We start from the raw sequence: 16116 nt of genomic DNA, 5'->3' as shown, positions 1-16116 counted from the left end.
GCCCTACCTTAAAGGATGGAGATGAAACCAAGAAATCACCCATTTCATGATTTCGACGCTAGCTTTCTTACCTACTATAGAAAGTCTTTTTTTCCTCTCTGCTCCAAATACCGTGTTATCCAAATCTTCTCGTGATGGCAATGGCTCTGCATTAGTAGCCTACGAAGAAAAAGAGAAGACTCGTGCCATTCTTCCCCTTTAGGGCTGTAATCAGAATCCTTTCCCCTACCAAACATAACCCAGGCATTCTAGGTAACTATGTTTCATATATTGACTTTTACAAGCATAAATCCTATAATCCTCACTGAAAAAACAAAATCCCAATTCATACCTGTGTACTTCCATTTATTACAAGTAATATTTTGAGGCTCTTCATATGAATACTACGATCCAGCAGTTCCACAGCTTTGTCCAAGTCATCTTGGGTGGTTAATGGAATCACCAACTAAACAAAAGGGAACATAGGAATTGTGCAGCCATCTCACCAGGTCAAGTCCTCCCAGGAGCATCTCCATTACTATGGAATTATAAATCTCAAAATACCTTGCTCTTTGATTTGTCAGTATAATGAAATTCTGAATGAATACACGTTATCTAGATTGTTTTGCTCTTCCCATCCTACCATCACTAAAATCATAAAATGAATATGGATTAATATTTTTTTTTCTTTACTGAACATTAAATTCTTCTAGAAAACACATTTAAAGATTAAAGATCAGTTTTCTAGGATATTTCCATAATGTTATTAAACTTAAGTTCTAATATCTTCACCTCAAAACAGCATTAAGGAACATACACAAAAACTATGTAAAATAAAAGTACTCTCTTTTATCTGCATTGATGGAAGTTTTACTTTTTTTATAGCAACCACAGATTCTCGTCCTCACCCGGTATGCTTACCAACATACAAAATACAATGAGCATCAGTGACGGATGCCGTGGAGGGGTGCCACCAGTAATGTACCTGCAATCTACAGCCTACCTGGCACTCTTATCTCTGACTTGACCACTACAGTCTAAAACAGGTAAGCTAAATGGGTGAGCCATCCTACAGTAACCCCTGAATGCTGAAATGTGCTTTCATTAGTCCTCTCACGGATCAGATGTTATAAGGGACAAAAGCACCTGAACAGCCTGTGAGGAAAAAGCATGATTCATACTACTAAACAAAATACTTCTTTTTTTAAAAATGTAAACTTAGGGGCTTCCCTGGTGGCAGAGTGGTTGAGCGTCCGCCTGCTGATGCGGGGGACGTGGGTTCGTGCCCCGGTCCGGGAGGATCCCACATGCCGCGGAGCGGCTGGGCCCGTGAGCCATAGCCGCTGGGCCTGCGCGTCCGGAGCCTGTGCCCCACAACAGGAGAGGCCGCAGCGGTGAGAGGCCCGCGTACCACAAAAAAAAAAAAAAAAGTAAACTTAGTAGCTTAAGATGACTTTGTCAATAATCTTCAAAGTACATTCCGTTTCATGGAAAGGACAGAATAAAAGCAAGTGAACATGTTCCATACTTGTGAGCCGGCACTAACTAACACAGTATATAAGCCAATCAAACGTAAAGGCGTAGTTAGTTAAGGGTCCTCTACAGTACAAATACCTTGCGGGTAAGGACTCCCCCCCTAAGCCAGCAATGAACACAGAGCACATCAAAAACCAAATACTTGGTAAATATTGTTTAATAAAGATCATAGGGTAAAAGCTTCATCTGCACCCAAACCCACTAGCTGACATGGTGTGCATTCATTCTCCATAGATTTCTTTATGAAAACTATTCCTTGTTTTAAGAAAGGCTGCCAGACACAAATACAAAGCAGAACTAATGTGAATTACATCATACAATCTGCTTACATTTACTTACTCTGTACTTAAAATTATATTCCCAATTTCTGTTCATATAGCTAGTTTTATACTGTCACAATTTAGCTACTATCAGGCCTTTCTTTCTCTGTGAGAATTTTTTTCTAATAAAAAAAAGAATATTAACTGTTTGGTATCATAGAACAAGTCTGATCTACTTAATTAAATTCCTTTCATTTTCCTATCAATCATGAGCCATATTGGTACACCTTGTTCCCATCTTTAATAGTCTGTAAATTATATTTTAAGCACTAGAGAACATTTTAAAGCAATGAAGAGGATTGTTCTGCCAACTTTTCATTTAGGGGGAAACCTGAATGTTTACTTTAGCTACACATTATTTATAATTGGATTGTTTACTTCTCCAAGATACTGCTGCTTTGGAAGGAAAAGACACTAATTTAAATCACAGTAACAAAGTATGAACATAAATGATTCCGCTCTTCTTTAGCTTACGAAAGTGAAATCTGGACATTCTGGAGTACCTGGAGTGGCAGCCTGGACTACTGTCTATATCGCTGATGTAATCCCTCATATGTGCTGAGATCACTTATTACAAATTTTAAAACAAGGACTAAAAGTCACGAACAAGTCCCACCCTACCTAAATTATACTAAATAAGTCACCCAATATTTCCCTGCTTGGTAAATTCATTTTGGCCTCATTCATAAAATCTATTTGCCTCTGGCTTATTACTGATAAATCCAGTTGTATGTTAATAAAAATCATTTCTGGAAAGGAAACTAAAAATTAAGTCCAAAACCCCGTTAAATAGAACCTAAGTTTGAAATAAGTTAATTATCTTCCTAACTTTACATGAAAACTGCCCATAAAAAGGCTTGTCCTCCTCTACCTATCTAAAATGGAAAAGGTCTTAGAAAACCCACTTACTTTTGCCTGCATTTATCTCCTGTGACAATACACACAAACCCGACACTTTATTAGATAAAGAGTAGCCTAACTCACAGATCCAACCAATCCCAGCTTAAATTTGCTTGTTTCAATTCTGGCAAACCAGAAGTTTATAGTCTTTTAGAACAGAGGATTTTATATCACACGACAAAAAAATATAGAACTGGAAAAACAAGCAGTCTAAATGAGTTTTTAGCTTGTCCACAAGTCCACGAAACTAATACCCCTTGTTAAGTCTTTCCCTAGTGCCCCCAATGTCCAAGGACATGCCCTGGGCTTGTCATGACGTGAATCAGGACATGGTTAACTTACAGAATCACAGATTCTCACAGAAACTCAGAGTTGCAAGACAATTTTAAACAATGTAATGTTACCCCAATGCCTCCTCCACCACATTTCTGCCAAGAGGCCACCCAGCATAATGGCAAAACCACTCTCAGAAATCCTTTAGAAAGCATGAGAAAAAGAAAATTTTCCAATTTTTAGACAATGGGAGAGGGTTCCTAAAACTACAGATCAATTAGCTTGATGTCAGTCCTCAAGAAAGCCCTAGAAAAAATTATACGCAGGCACCCCTTGTTTTAGTGTATTCACTTTACTGCACTTCAGATACCGTGTTTTTTACAAATTGAAGGTCTGTGGCACCCCTGCCGCAAGTCTACTGGCACCATTTCTCCAACAGCATTTACTCCCCTTATGTCTCTGTGTCACATTTTGGTAATTCTTCCAAATATTTCAAACTTTTTCATTATTATTATAATTGTTATGGTGATCTATGATCAGTGATCTTTGATGTTACTATTACAAAAAGATTACAGTTTGCTGAAGGCTAAGATGATGGTTAGAATTTTTTAGCAATAAAAGTATCATTAAGATTTTCTTTTAGACATAATGCTATTGCACATTTAAGAGACTATATTATAATGTAAGCATAACTTTTATATGCACTGGGAAACCAAACAATTCATGTGACTAGTTGCATTGCAATAGTCACTTTATTGTAGTGGTCTGGAACTGAACCTGCAGTATCTCCAAGGTATGCCTATAAACAAATTGGGAGAACTCAGAAAGGAAACAGCAATTTTAGGAGCTCAGACAGGTACAATATGAACAAATCATGTCAAACTAACTTCATTTTTCTTGACAGAACTACTAAGCTCACAGATCAAGACAATATTGTAGTCAATGTATCTTGGCATTTGAAAGTTTTCCATGATACAATTTTAGACCAAACAAAACCAAAACAAAGATATAACTGGGTTCCTCAGAATCATAACACGAGATAAAGATTCAAGTATGTTTTTAAAAGATACTAGGAAACACTGATCGGGGAACGGGGAAGACAGGGGAGAGAAGGAGCCCCATAAAGGGTATCCTATCCAGCTAGTTACCACCGTGGGTAAGTGGGGCCCATCCATCCCCACCTCCCACCACATCCTTGAGCCTCATATCGCCAATCCCAATTCCCCACCGCCATATGTACTTCAGCTTACACCCTTCAGCCATACCTCTGAAAAGCCCTCAGCGTCTCAGGGGCTGGCAGATGGAAATCAGGCCAGCACAAACAGAAACAAGTATCATGATAGGGCCAGGCAACAAGAGGTGTTCATGGCTAACTGAAAACCCAAAAAAGTATTTGAAAAATAACATTTTAAGGTATTACCACAGTATAATACTCATCACTTTGTTCAGAAATATTATTTGGATATGGATTTTTACTTTATCAAAATATTTTCCACTTTCAGCTATAAGTGGTTTCTTTAGACAAGCTACATTAGCATGTTCTTTTGCTTTAAAATAACAATAATTCATTTGAAAATCTAATATTTCAAATATTTTTATTAGCACAATGCTTTAACATTTGCAAAGTACTTTCACATTTTCTCAAATTAATTTTTACTGAACTTTCCACTGTCACTCCATTCCCACTGACACTTTTTCTACTCCTGACACACAAGTCTTTTCCATCTTAGGATCTCTGTGTGCTCTGCTCTCAAGCTGCTCTCTCTGTTAGGAATGTTGTTCCCCTCAAACTCTTTGCAGGGCTGGCTTTTCATACTTCAAATCTCAACAATTAAATATTACCACCTCATTCAGCTCTTCCTTAGTACTACCTAAATAGGACACCTACTGCCCTTGCCTTTATCCTTTATCATAACACTTTATGCATTTCCTTCAAAGAATTTCACATATTTAAACAAATCAATTATTAACTGTCTGCTTCTACCACAAGTCTATAAACTCCATGAGGGGCTGTAATTCATAAATCATAGCCATCATGCCTGGCAAATTCAACACTATTTTTCGACAGGGAACAATAACAAATTAACCAATTAACTAAACTGTCCCTAAAATTTTTTAAGTCTCAAGATCTTGATCTGAGATCACAGGACTTGAAAGAAATCTCAGAGATTTGCAATCCATATTTTACAGAAGGTTCAAAAGGGATTCCCCAGAACACAGAGCTCCTGAATGCCACAGTGAGCCCTTAAGATTACACGTACTGACCCCCAACATAAACATGATGATCTAATCACGTCCTTAAAAACATGAAAGTAATCCTTTAAGCTTTAACTAAACTGTCCAACTACCAAAGCTCTGTTGACTCTGTAGACAAGTATACAGTATGAAAAGAAAAGAGTTCATCAATAAAGAACAAAGAGTAAAAATAAAACACAAATAAGCAGCAAACCTCTAAGTAATACATATATTTCCTCCTTTAATAGATTCTCAATTATTTGCACAGTAGCACCTTTCAATATCCTCCACAATGAAAAAACTCATTTTAATAAGTTAAAATTTACTTCTGTTATCTTATTCCTCTCTAAAATACCATATCCTTAATCAAGCCCCAAATAAAAGCACAACCATCCTAAAACAATCTCTTAAATAAACACACTGTTTTCCAAAATAAGAACTATTGAAAGTTAAACTGTACATGTTTACCTCATTATTGGTATAATGTAGGTCCATAGACTGTCCAAAGGCAATTTTAGCTTTAGACCTCAGATCTTCCAGTTTAACTGGTCTGGGAAACTGAAGGATTCTACATAGACAGAATTTTTATATATTTTATTTTCTTAGGCATAGTTAAATAACTTACTTGCAACAGTTATCGCTTGGATAGAGAAATATAAAATTAAGTTAAAATGTAAACATTCACTTAAACACTACAATGGCGCATTTTTGATCAAGTGCACCAATATTTCAACACAAAGTTCAAGAACTCTTAAGTTTGTTCTATCTTAATAAAAATTATAAAAAGGAAATTCTCTAAATGTTCTGTACTTTATAATTTGTGCTGCAAGTGTTATATGAACATAAAAGAGCAATGTAAAATGTTCATTGAGGAAAGTGATTAAACTTAATTATGTGACATCCATACGATGAAATGCATCATAACTGTTAAAAAGAATAAAGCTGTTCTCCAGGGATCCAAATTTTGATTCCTATACCCTTATCAACTCAACATTTCTGAGCACATATATATATCGTGTAAGCACATCTCCCCCAGATAAATATCTTTAAAGAGTTAAAATTTTTTAATTCTAGATTCTTTTCGTATTTCACAAAGGATTGACTTGTGTTGCCCCTGGGGACCATGCACCTAAGCTTGGAGACTACTCTACTAGACCGTAGGTTTTGTAACAGGAGGGATCATGTCTATTTCACTTACTTTATTCCCTTCATAGCCTAGCATATAGTAAGTACTCAATAAACAGTGCTCAATGAATAAAAAAAAACTGAGAAAATATCCATAAAGAATTGTAAATAGGAAAAAAGTAGATTGGACAATACATGTATGGTATATCTGGTATGTCCCCCCCCTCTTTTTTTTAAACATCTCCGTGTAAATCATTTTTACATCTTCAGGTTGTATGATTTATGAGCCTTTTAAAATTTCTTAAAATGGATAGATCTTTCATTAAATTAATTTAATGAGACACTAATAATAGAAATAAAATCCCATCTTCTCTAACTCCTATTAGGTCTTGTTTAGCAATTCTGTTGTCAACCACCACTACTATGACTTCCACCATTCCACTGAGATACAGATACCCAGTTGAAGGCTAGGCTTCCACCTCCGCTAAGTAATTTGTAGTCACCATTCCAACTCACTTTCCTCAATGTTATTAATTAAATACAGGTCATATGATTAAAGTCTCTTGAGAATAATCAAAATTGTGAATTTAAGTCCACGCATCTAAATTCTATATAGTACCTGAAGGGACGATGCAATTATAATAAGGAGAAATACATTTAATTTCCACTGAGTAAAAATTTTAAAAAATAGTAATATTTAAAACTGCATTATGCAATGACCTTATTTATTTCCTAGTACTGCAAAGTAAAAACATTAATCATTTCTGATGTTTAGCCTGAATTTTGACAGGTTCTATCTTAAGTCCAAGTACACATTACAGTTACCAAGGACTATTCCATTCTCAATTTGTAAGCCATGAACCTTCATTAAAATCTAAAAACAACCTCTAATGGTCTTAACTAGGACATGCATTTGATTATATCAATAAACCGACATATAATGTTTCCTTCCTTACCTTTTTTCTCCTCTGTGTTCAAATTTGACTCGGACATCATTCTGTAATGAAATAATAAATCACTTCAGAGATCAGATAAAATTTCCAGAATTTCTAAATCACTTTTTTTTTTCTTAGTCACTCATTTAAAATAGAGCAGAGGGGGAAGGAGGTTTCATTTTCAGTGTCAACTCCAATCAATTGATAGTGTCTACCAAAGAGCTGAGCTGAGAATTAGGCTGCTGAATCTGGGCTCAACAGGAAGGAGTACCAAGATCTATTAGTGATGGCATCATGGGTCTGCGACATTTGTTAATTCTGTTAGAGGGCAATATAGAATACTATATTTCCACTTTTTTATGTTAGACATCCCAAACAAATTTAATATGATACTCCAATAAAAATTAATTTAAAAAGAATCAAAATGATCTTCATCTGTAAATATACAGAATAATAGACTATTTTAAATAAAAACCATTGCTCGTGTTACATGCCTTAAGAATTGGATGAAATATCAACTCTAGAGAGAAGTTACCACATTAAATGAAACTACCATTTAAAAAAACAAAACAAAACAGACACCCTACGGAAAAATGTATGCAAATAACAAAATACTTGATTAGGAAGTGTAAAAGCTAATCACTTTAAACAAACCCTCTATACAATTAGGATATTCAAAGAAAGTAATTCATAGAATAACAATATATATTTATTAAAATATTATTGAGACAAATACCTGCTTTTTTGGTGATAAGGATTTTGCTTTTCTGGTTTCCTGTAAGGATAATGCTGGTCGACTGGCCTTATGAAGAACAGCCAAATCTTGCATGATTGACTTCAAAGCTTGCTGATCATCTGGTATTTTTAAAATAACATATACACAGAATTGTAATTTCAATATGTATTTATCATAGACACCAATACAAAAATTTATAGTAAAATTTAATGCAAAAATACATTAATTTAATGCAAAAAATGCACTTAGAACATCTTCAATGCCTACACTCCTGCTATTTTGGTGAAATAAAAATTTAGTTATTTAAAAACTGAAGACAAGTAACATTAAAACTGCACTAGACTCAAGCACTTGCATCTTACTCGCATAGGTGTTCACACGAGACATTTCTAAGGCAAGTAAAGTCATACTGATGCTTCTAATGATGTAACATCCTAGCATATGAGTCAAAACAGCCCTGTTATGACAAATTCCTTTCTACGACACCTAAACAAAACATCAACAAGACATCTAAAATCTTAATTAAAACAAGTGGGGAAAAAATAAACAACTTTCTATAAATACCATCATTTAACATTTATGTTCCAAGTATGGAATGCCTTTTAGAGTTTTTCTCTTTCATCAATACTTCAAGTCAGAAACAAAGAAACGCTTTATCAGTGGATGAAGACCCATACTGATACTTGGAAGTGTTTTTTTTTTTTAACTTCTTCACCATAAGGTTCAACAAGACTACATTTAACAGACAAACTATTTAATGGTCTCAGCCACTAACAACTTAAAAGGTAACAATGCAAGAAAAAAGTAATGAATCCATAAAACTGAATGAAAGGATCATGAACCATGAACTTTTACTCTCTTCCAAACACATCAAAGATTCCTAAGACTATAAGCATGAGCCTCCTAGTAATGTCAACTATATGATCTCTGGAAAACTTCAGAGACAATTTAATTGATTTTCACTAGTAAATCAACTCTACTAATGATAATCACCAATTGGTAAATAAAGGAACTGAGGGACTTTACAGCTTACATTTTAAAATGTAACCATTTTGGTGAAGAATAATTTATGTTCCAGAGCAGTAGTTAAAACATGCTTTATCCTGTAAAGGGAGATCATTAAAAAGAATGTGGCAAGTCAATGGCTTCATCAGTCTTTCAAACACACAAATAGCTGACTTCTCTAACATGTTAATTTTTTATAACACTCAATATATTCTGTTCTACAGTAAAAAAAAAACTTGCATATTAAAATTAAAATAATGGCTCCAAAGGTTTTGTTAATAAATTCCAGGTCTGGAGAAAATTTTAATCCTTCACAAAGTATTCTTTGTAAAATAAAATTTCTACATAATATTAGCTTAGCCAAACAGTAACTGAGCCAGATGGGTATAATGTAATAACAACAGGTGTATTGTATATGGGTCCAAGCCAGATTATGTCATTTATTGATAAAAATAAATCCTCCCTTAGAAAAAGAATAAGTTGAAAATGATCTGAACTGGAATAAAATTATCTGATGTAACCTTCTTAAGAAAAGTAAGACCCTTAATTCTATACTGGGGAAAGGAAAACTCTTAAACATATCTATGTTTTATTTTCTTCATTAAACACTTGAACTTAGGCATTTTCACAATATTTAATGTTTAACATTACATGTTTAATATTATGACACCAAAATAAATAAATGCCTGGGAAGGCTTTGGCTTAAATCTCTTATCACATTTACATATACTAACTTCCGTGTTTAAAAAAATGAATACCGTTTTCTACAGTACATGTAAAAAAGTAAAGAGAGCCATTTGAATAAAAGTAACTTCTCAGGGAGATAACATACAGCTGAAGAGTTACTTAATTGAATTCCTTCTTTTTCTGGAATGAAGGAGAATCAGATGGTAAATTAGTACCCAGTAGGTAACTTACTTTTGATAAGATGTAAGCTAACAAATCCCCAAAGGATCGAGCAAAGTGGTGAACATACACTACAAGCACTGTTCTAACTATTCCTAGACTGTTTTACTCTATTAAGAATCTCTATGGTGGTTACAGGTACTAGGAAAATTAGACAGGTTATAAACGTCATAGGATCATGAGTTGATCCAAATGGCAGAGAGGATGCTTGAAGGATCCCAGAGCCTGACCAACAGTCACACAGGAGAAGCAGTGTATTTCTGACAAACGTTAAAAGGACAGTGAGTTGAGCAGAAAACCGGAAAATACTTGGGAAATAATTTCAAATAAAAAATTTATCAGCAATGTTTAACTTGATATCTTATATTCTTATTTTACTTTAAAACTACAGGAGAAAATCTTCAATCAAAAATTCATATATCTGTGACACACTTTTAAATATTCACAGTTTCTTGTGACTAGCTTTGTACATGTTTTTAAGCAATGACTGTTCTTTGCATACTATAAGTATCATTTGAGAAGTATGGTGTAATTCAATTTAATATAAAGTTCAGACTGCAACTGAGAGCAACAAAAATGAAAAGTTGGTATGAATTCAGTAAAAGGATATCCAATTTGGAATTGGAGGCGAAGGTGACAAAAGTGGAGAATTTGGACCACGTGATGGCACTGCACTCATGGTTAAAAAAGGAGAAAGTAGGGCTTCCCTGGTAGCACAGTGGTTAAGAATCTGCCTGCCAATGCAGGGGACATGGGTTCGAGCCCTGGTCTGGGAAGATCCCACATGCTGCGGAGCAACTAAGCCCACATGCCACAACTACTGAGCCTGTGCTCTAGAGCCGGCGAGTCACAACTACTGAGCCCACGAGCCTAGAGCCCATGCTCCACAAGAGAAGCCAGCGCACCACAACGAAGAGTAGCCCCCACTTGCCGCAACTAGAGAAAGTCTGCGTGCAGCAATGAAGACCCAACGCAGCCAAAAATAAAAAATTTTAAATAAATAAATAAAAGAGACTGTAGAAGAGAAATTTGGAAAGTAGGAAGGTGGAGGTTTATTTTACACACTTACCACGAGTAGACACACTGAAAGTGTGCTAGCCCTCCCACTAAAGAACACAGACAAATTAAAGTTCCTTGGCCTAAATGCCATGTATATACATATACAAGTGACTAATATATTTTTTTAAATTAATTAATTTATTTTTGGCTGCGTTGCGTCTTCGTTACTGCACACAGGCTTTCTCTAGTTGCAGCGAGCGGGGGCTACTCTTCGTTGTGGTGCACAGACTTCTCATTGCAGTGGCTTCTCTTGTTGCAGAGCACTGGGCCTAGAACGTATGGTCTTCAGGAGTTGTGGCTCACGGGCTCAGTAGTTGTGGCCTGTGGGCTCTAGAGCGCAGGCTCAGTAGTTGTGGCGCACCAGCTTAGTTGCTTTGCAGCATGTGGGATCTTCCCGGCCCAGGGCTTGAACCCATGTCCCCTGCATTGGCAGGTGGATTCTTAACCACTGCGCCACCAGGGAAGCTCCAGCAGACAGATTCTTAACCACTGCACCAACCAGGGAAATCCGAGTGACCAATATTGATACATTTGTTAAGCAAGTGGTAGGAAAAGTGTGACAAAGACAAACATTGGCAAATACATGTCAGCACTAAGATATCGTTATAAGATACTGGTCTAAGTTTAAAACCTTAGCTTCCAACTACCCAGTCCATTTTTCCCCATTTAAGATAGGACAGGCCAGTTGCTCCATTTCTTTCTAGTGTTTCACTGTCCAATCCCTGCCTCACATTGGAATGCTCAACCCCAAGGAGAAAAGAGAAGAAAAGAAAGAAAAGAGAGTAAAGAAGAAAACAAAATGATATAGAAACTGAACACCCACAATCCATTCCCATACTTTAGCCTCTCTTTCCATTAACATTATGACACCATAGGAAATTCACAAGAGTTGTAAAACATATCCTCTTCAAGCACCAATGATTTACTGCTCTATTCTTTTATAAAGTTTCATGATTTATTATTTTTATGCAGCTATTTTCTTTAGCCTATCTATATTATTACACTGTTGAGTAATTATAACAATTCATTCTTCAACATTTATTCAATTTTTAAAAGTCAGGTTTCTTTACCAAGTATTCTCTCTGGCCATCAGGTTCTAAGAAAATCACAATCCATCTCAACAGTTTATTTTGAATGTCCATACTATGTCCTGCATAAACTGGTTATCCCAAAACTGTAGAAGTCAACACAAAAAGTGCTTTAATTGAAAATCTATTAAGTAAATAAATGTAAAATATTACATAAATCTACTTAATCATAAAATTTCTTCATAAAAAGCTTATCATACACACAGAGAAAAAGTTGTCCCTCCCATTTTATCCTTTAATTATAGATGAGAAATGCTTTTAGTTGGAACTCACCCATCATGGCAACCAGCTTGACTATTTGAAAATTAGGGAAATGGTTCTCTCATCAGCATTCTCTGTTGCCTAAGAACATAAAAAGATGAACACGTTAATAAGACGAAGAAAGAGAAGAGGTAGCCACAAAAAGAAAAAAGTCAGTATAAATAACACTAATGTGAATGTACAATATTAATACTTTACACATTTTGCTGGGGAGAAGTGCCTTCTTTTTTCCAGATATTCAATTATTGAGAAGGAACTGAAAATTATTATTATTTTAAATTAAATTTACCTAAGTACTTTTCACATTCCTATCTATCTAAGCTAAAGCAAAACAAAACAAAACGATTTTTGAGAGTCAAAACACTTAAGAGATAATCTAATAAACTCAAGTTCCGGGACTTCCCTGTTGATCCAGTGGATAAGAATCCACCTTCCAATGCAGGGGACGTGGGTTTGATCCCTGGTAGGGGAACTAGGATGCCACATGCAGTGGGGCAACTAAGCTGGCATGCCACAACTACTGAGCCCACGTGCTCTGGAGCCCACGCATCACAACTACACAGAAGCTCGCGCACCGCAACTAAGACCCGATGCAGCCAAAAATAAATAAATAAATAAAAATTTAAAAAAACAAAAACTGAAGTTCCCACAGGGCAATGGCAGATATAAAGATTGAGTGGCAAATGTCATATTTAGAGACATCAACAAAATAGTAAAGGCCTACAAATCTCCATAAAAGAAAATATTATCACAATCAACAAAGGGGAATTAACCGAAAGTTTGCAGCAATCTGGGCAGCATTTAGGAGTCACAGTAAAAAGAGAGAACCTTGTGGCATTCTGACCTTCCCTATTCCTATCTTCCTGCCCCTTATTCCCAGCTCCAAAGTAGCAATCTAAACCAACAGCCCACAGTCACCATGAAAATGAGCAGCCTGGCAGCAACTGGAAAGGGCAGAATGGAACTGGAATGCCTTCAAAGTCTGATTCCAAAAAAACTGTCATTATTTGACCTATCTAATGGTTGGCTGATAGACCCCATTTGAAAGGTTGCCTTTATTTAACCTGACTCAAAGCTTTTCCATTGCAAAGAACTTAGAGTGTTTGCTGAAATCAATCAGGGACAACATATGTCAACTGTCTGAGGAAGGGGAAAATAGTTGGGCAAACAATAGGTTAAGAAAAAAATTTTTTAGAAAAGCTGAGAAATGAGATGTCAACAGGGAACTCTGAAATGAGAAATGAGATGTCAACAGGGAACTCTGAAAAATGAGATGTCAACAGGGAACTCAGAAAAGCTGAGAAATGAGATGTCAACAGGGAACAGACTCCTGGGACTCTAGAAGGTACACAAATGCCCAAGGCTGTTGCTTTACTCAAGAAAGGCCTAAGAAGGCCCTCGGCTTTCACCTCTGGCTAACTCTGAGGCTCTGTGTAGCAGTAAGTAAAGGATAAGGTGGAGTTGTAAATGCCTGGGAGAATGTTAAAGGCCAGCCCCAACACACACAGAAAACCACTCAAAAAAGACTTCGAGACTTATCTGTTCCAAGTATCTAAGGAAATCTCTGTCTAATCATTAGATGACAGCTAAACTAAGAGCAGTCTTCACTGACCATATATGACAAAGAATACAGACTTTAAAAAGTGAGTTCTGAAATGTCACTAAACAAACAAATAAGAAGAATAAACAAAAAACACTGGGGAGGGGACTTCCCTGGTGGTCCAGTGGTTAAGACTCCATGTTCCGAATGCAGGGGACATAGGTTTAATCCCTGGTCAGGGAACTAAGATCCGGCATGCTGTGTGGCACAGCCAAAAAACAAACAAACAAAAAACCACTGGGGAGGGAGAAGAATCTGATTTCCAGAGGTGGCCCATTATGGTATTTTAAATGTCCAGTTTTCAAGAAAAAAATGAGACATACAAAGATAATAGTCCATACACAGAGAAAAAGCAATCAACAGAAACTGACCCTGAGAAAGCCTAAATGTCAGACTAACTAGACACATACAAAAATTCCTGATTCCCAGATGAAAAGCCAGTGTTCAGCATAAACTATATTGTTTGTATAAGCAGCTGAGGCACAGTAAGCCATTCTTATCAGTTAGGCAGCTGGGAACTCTCCTGAAATCCAAGTTCTCAGATGCCAGCCAATGATAAGCAATTCATTCCAAAGATAAGCAGTGAGGCTATGTGAACTCTTTTCTATACAAAGAGCAGAAGGAAATTAATAGACAAGTTTAAAGAAACTGCATAAAGCAATAATTATAAGCGTGTTGTTGGGTGTACAACATATAGATATAATTTGTACAACAATATACACAAATTTCCCTTTGTATAGTACAAAGGAAAGAGGAGGGATGGAGTTAAAAGGGAAGTTTTGTATGCCACTCAAATTAAGTGGCATTAACTCAAACTACATTGTTTTAAGTTGAGATGTTAATTTTAATCCCCAGGTCAATGACTGAAGAATACATTTTTTAAAATGGCAAAAGAAATGAGAGAATTAAAATAGCACACAACAAAATATCTATTTAACACAAAGAAGGCAGTAATGGAGGAATGAGGAACAACAACAACAAAAAAAGATACAAAACACATAGAACACAAAAATAAAATGACAGATGTAATCTTACCTTATGTGTAATTATATTAAATATAAGAGGAATGAACAAACCAGTTAAAAGGCAGAGATTAGCAGACTAGGTTAAAAAACAAGATCTAACTATATGCTGTCTACATCAGACACATTATAGATTCAGGCACAAAACAGGTTGAAAGTTAAAGACTGTAAAAAGATGTACCATGCAAACAGTAGCCAAAGGAGACCTAGCTATATTAATAGCAGACAAAATAGAATATATTATACATGAGCACTGAATATGAAACTGTGACTAAAAATCTTCCAACAAACAAAAGCCCAGGACCAAATGGCTTCACAGGCAAATTCTATCAAACATTTAGAGAAGAGCTAACACCTGTCTTTCTCAAACTCTTCCAAAATTTGGCAGAGGGAGGAACACTCCCAACCTCATTCTACAGGGCCACCATCACCCTGATACCAAAACCAGACAGAGATGTCACAAAGAAAGAAAACTACAGGCCAATATGACTGATAAATATAGATGCAAAAATCCTCAACAGAATACTAGCAAACACAATCCAACAGCACATTAAAAGGATCACACACCCTGATTAAGTAGGGTTTATCCCAGGAAGGCAAGGATTCTTCAATATACGCAGATCAATCAATGTGATACACCATATTAGCAAACTGAAGGAGAAAAACCATATGATCATCAAAATTGATACAGAAAAACCTTTTGACAAAATTCAACACCCATTTATGATAAAAACCCTCCAGAAAGTAGGCATAGAGAAAACTTACCTCAACATATAAAAGGCCATATATGACAAACCCACAGCCGATATTGTTCTCAAGGGTGAAAAACTGAAACCATTTCCTCTAAGATCAGGAACAAGACAAGGTTGCCCACTCTCACCATTATTATTCAACATAAGTCTTGGAAATTTTAGCCACAGCAATCAGAGAGAAAAAGAAATAAAAGGAATCCAAATCGGAAAAGAAGTAAAACTGTCACTGTTTGCAGATGACACGATACTATACATAGAGAATCCTAAAGATGCTACCAGAAAACTACTAGAGCTAATCAATGAATTTGGTAAAGTAGCAGGATACAAAATTAATGCACAGAAATCTCTGGCATTCCTATATACTAATGATGAAAAATCTGAAAG

At 35.8% G+C, this 16116-nt stretch overlaps 1 protein-coding gene across 1 annotated transcript in view; it reads right to left on the bottom strand.

The window, feature by feature from the left end:
• The window catches only part of MAP3K2 (mitogen-activated protein kinase kinase kinase 2), a 93576-nt gene that overhangs the window by 25348 nt on the left and 52112 nt on the right, over window positions 1-16116 (bottom strand). The window contains exons 2-7 of the mRNA XM_027082548.1: window positions 12371-12439; window positions 8040-8158; window positions 7325-7365; window positions 5712-5811; window positions 332-445; window positions 72-159 (exon numbers count right to left, since the gene is read on the bottom strand). Of these exons, the coding sequence (XP_026938349.1) occupies window positions 72-159; window positions 332-445; window positions 5712-5811; window positions 7325-7365; window positions 8040-8158; window positions 12371-12377 (469 nt within the window). The 5' untranslated portion in view covers window positions 12378-12439. The remainder of the gene's footprint in view (window positions 1-71; window positions 160-331; window positions 446-5711; window positions 5812-7324; window positions 7366-8039; window positions 8159-12370; window positions 12440-16116) is intronic.

This window comes from Aethalodelphis obliquidens, unplaced genomic scaffold (genome assembly GCF_003676395.1).
Source record: "Aethalodelphis obliquidens isolate GAN/ISIS:26980383/991018 unplaced genomic scaffold, ASM367639v1 scaffold47, whole genome shotgun sequence".
Taxonomy (NCBI): Eukaryota; Metazoa; Chordata; class Mammalia; order Artiodactyla; family Delphinidae; genus Aethalodelphis; species Aethalodelphis obliquidens.
Note: the sequence above shows the minus strand (reverse complement) of the source record. Positions and strands in the feature narration are given on the sequence as shown.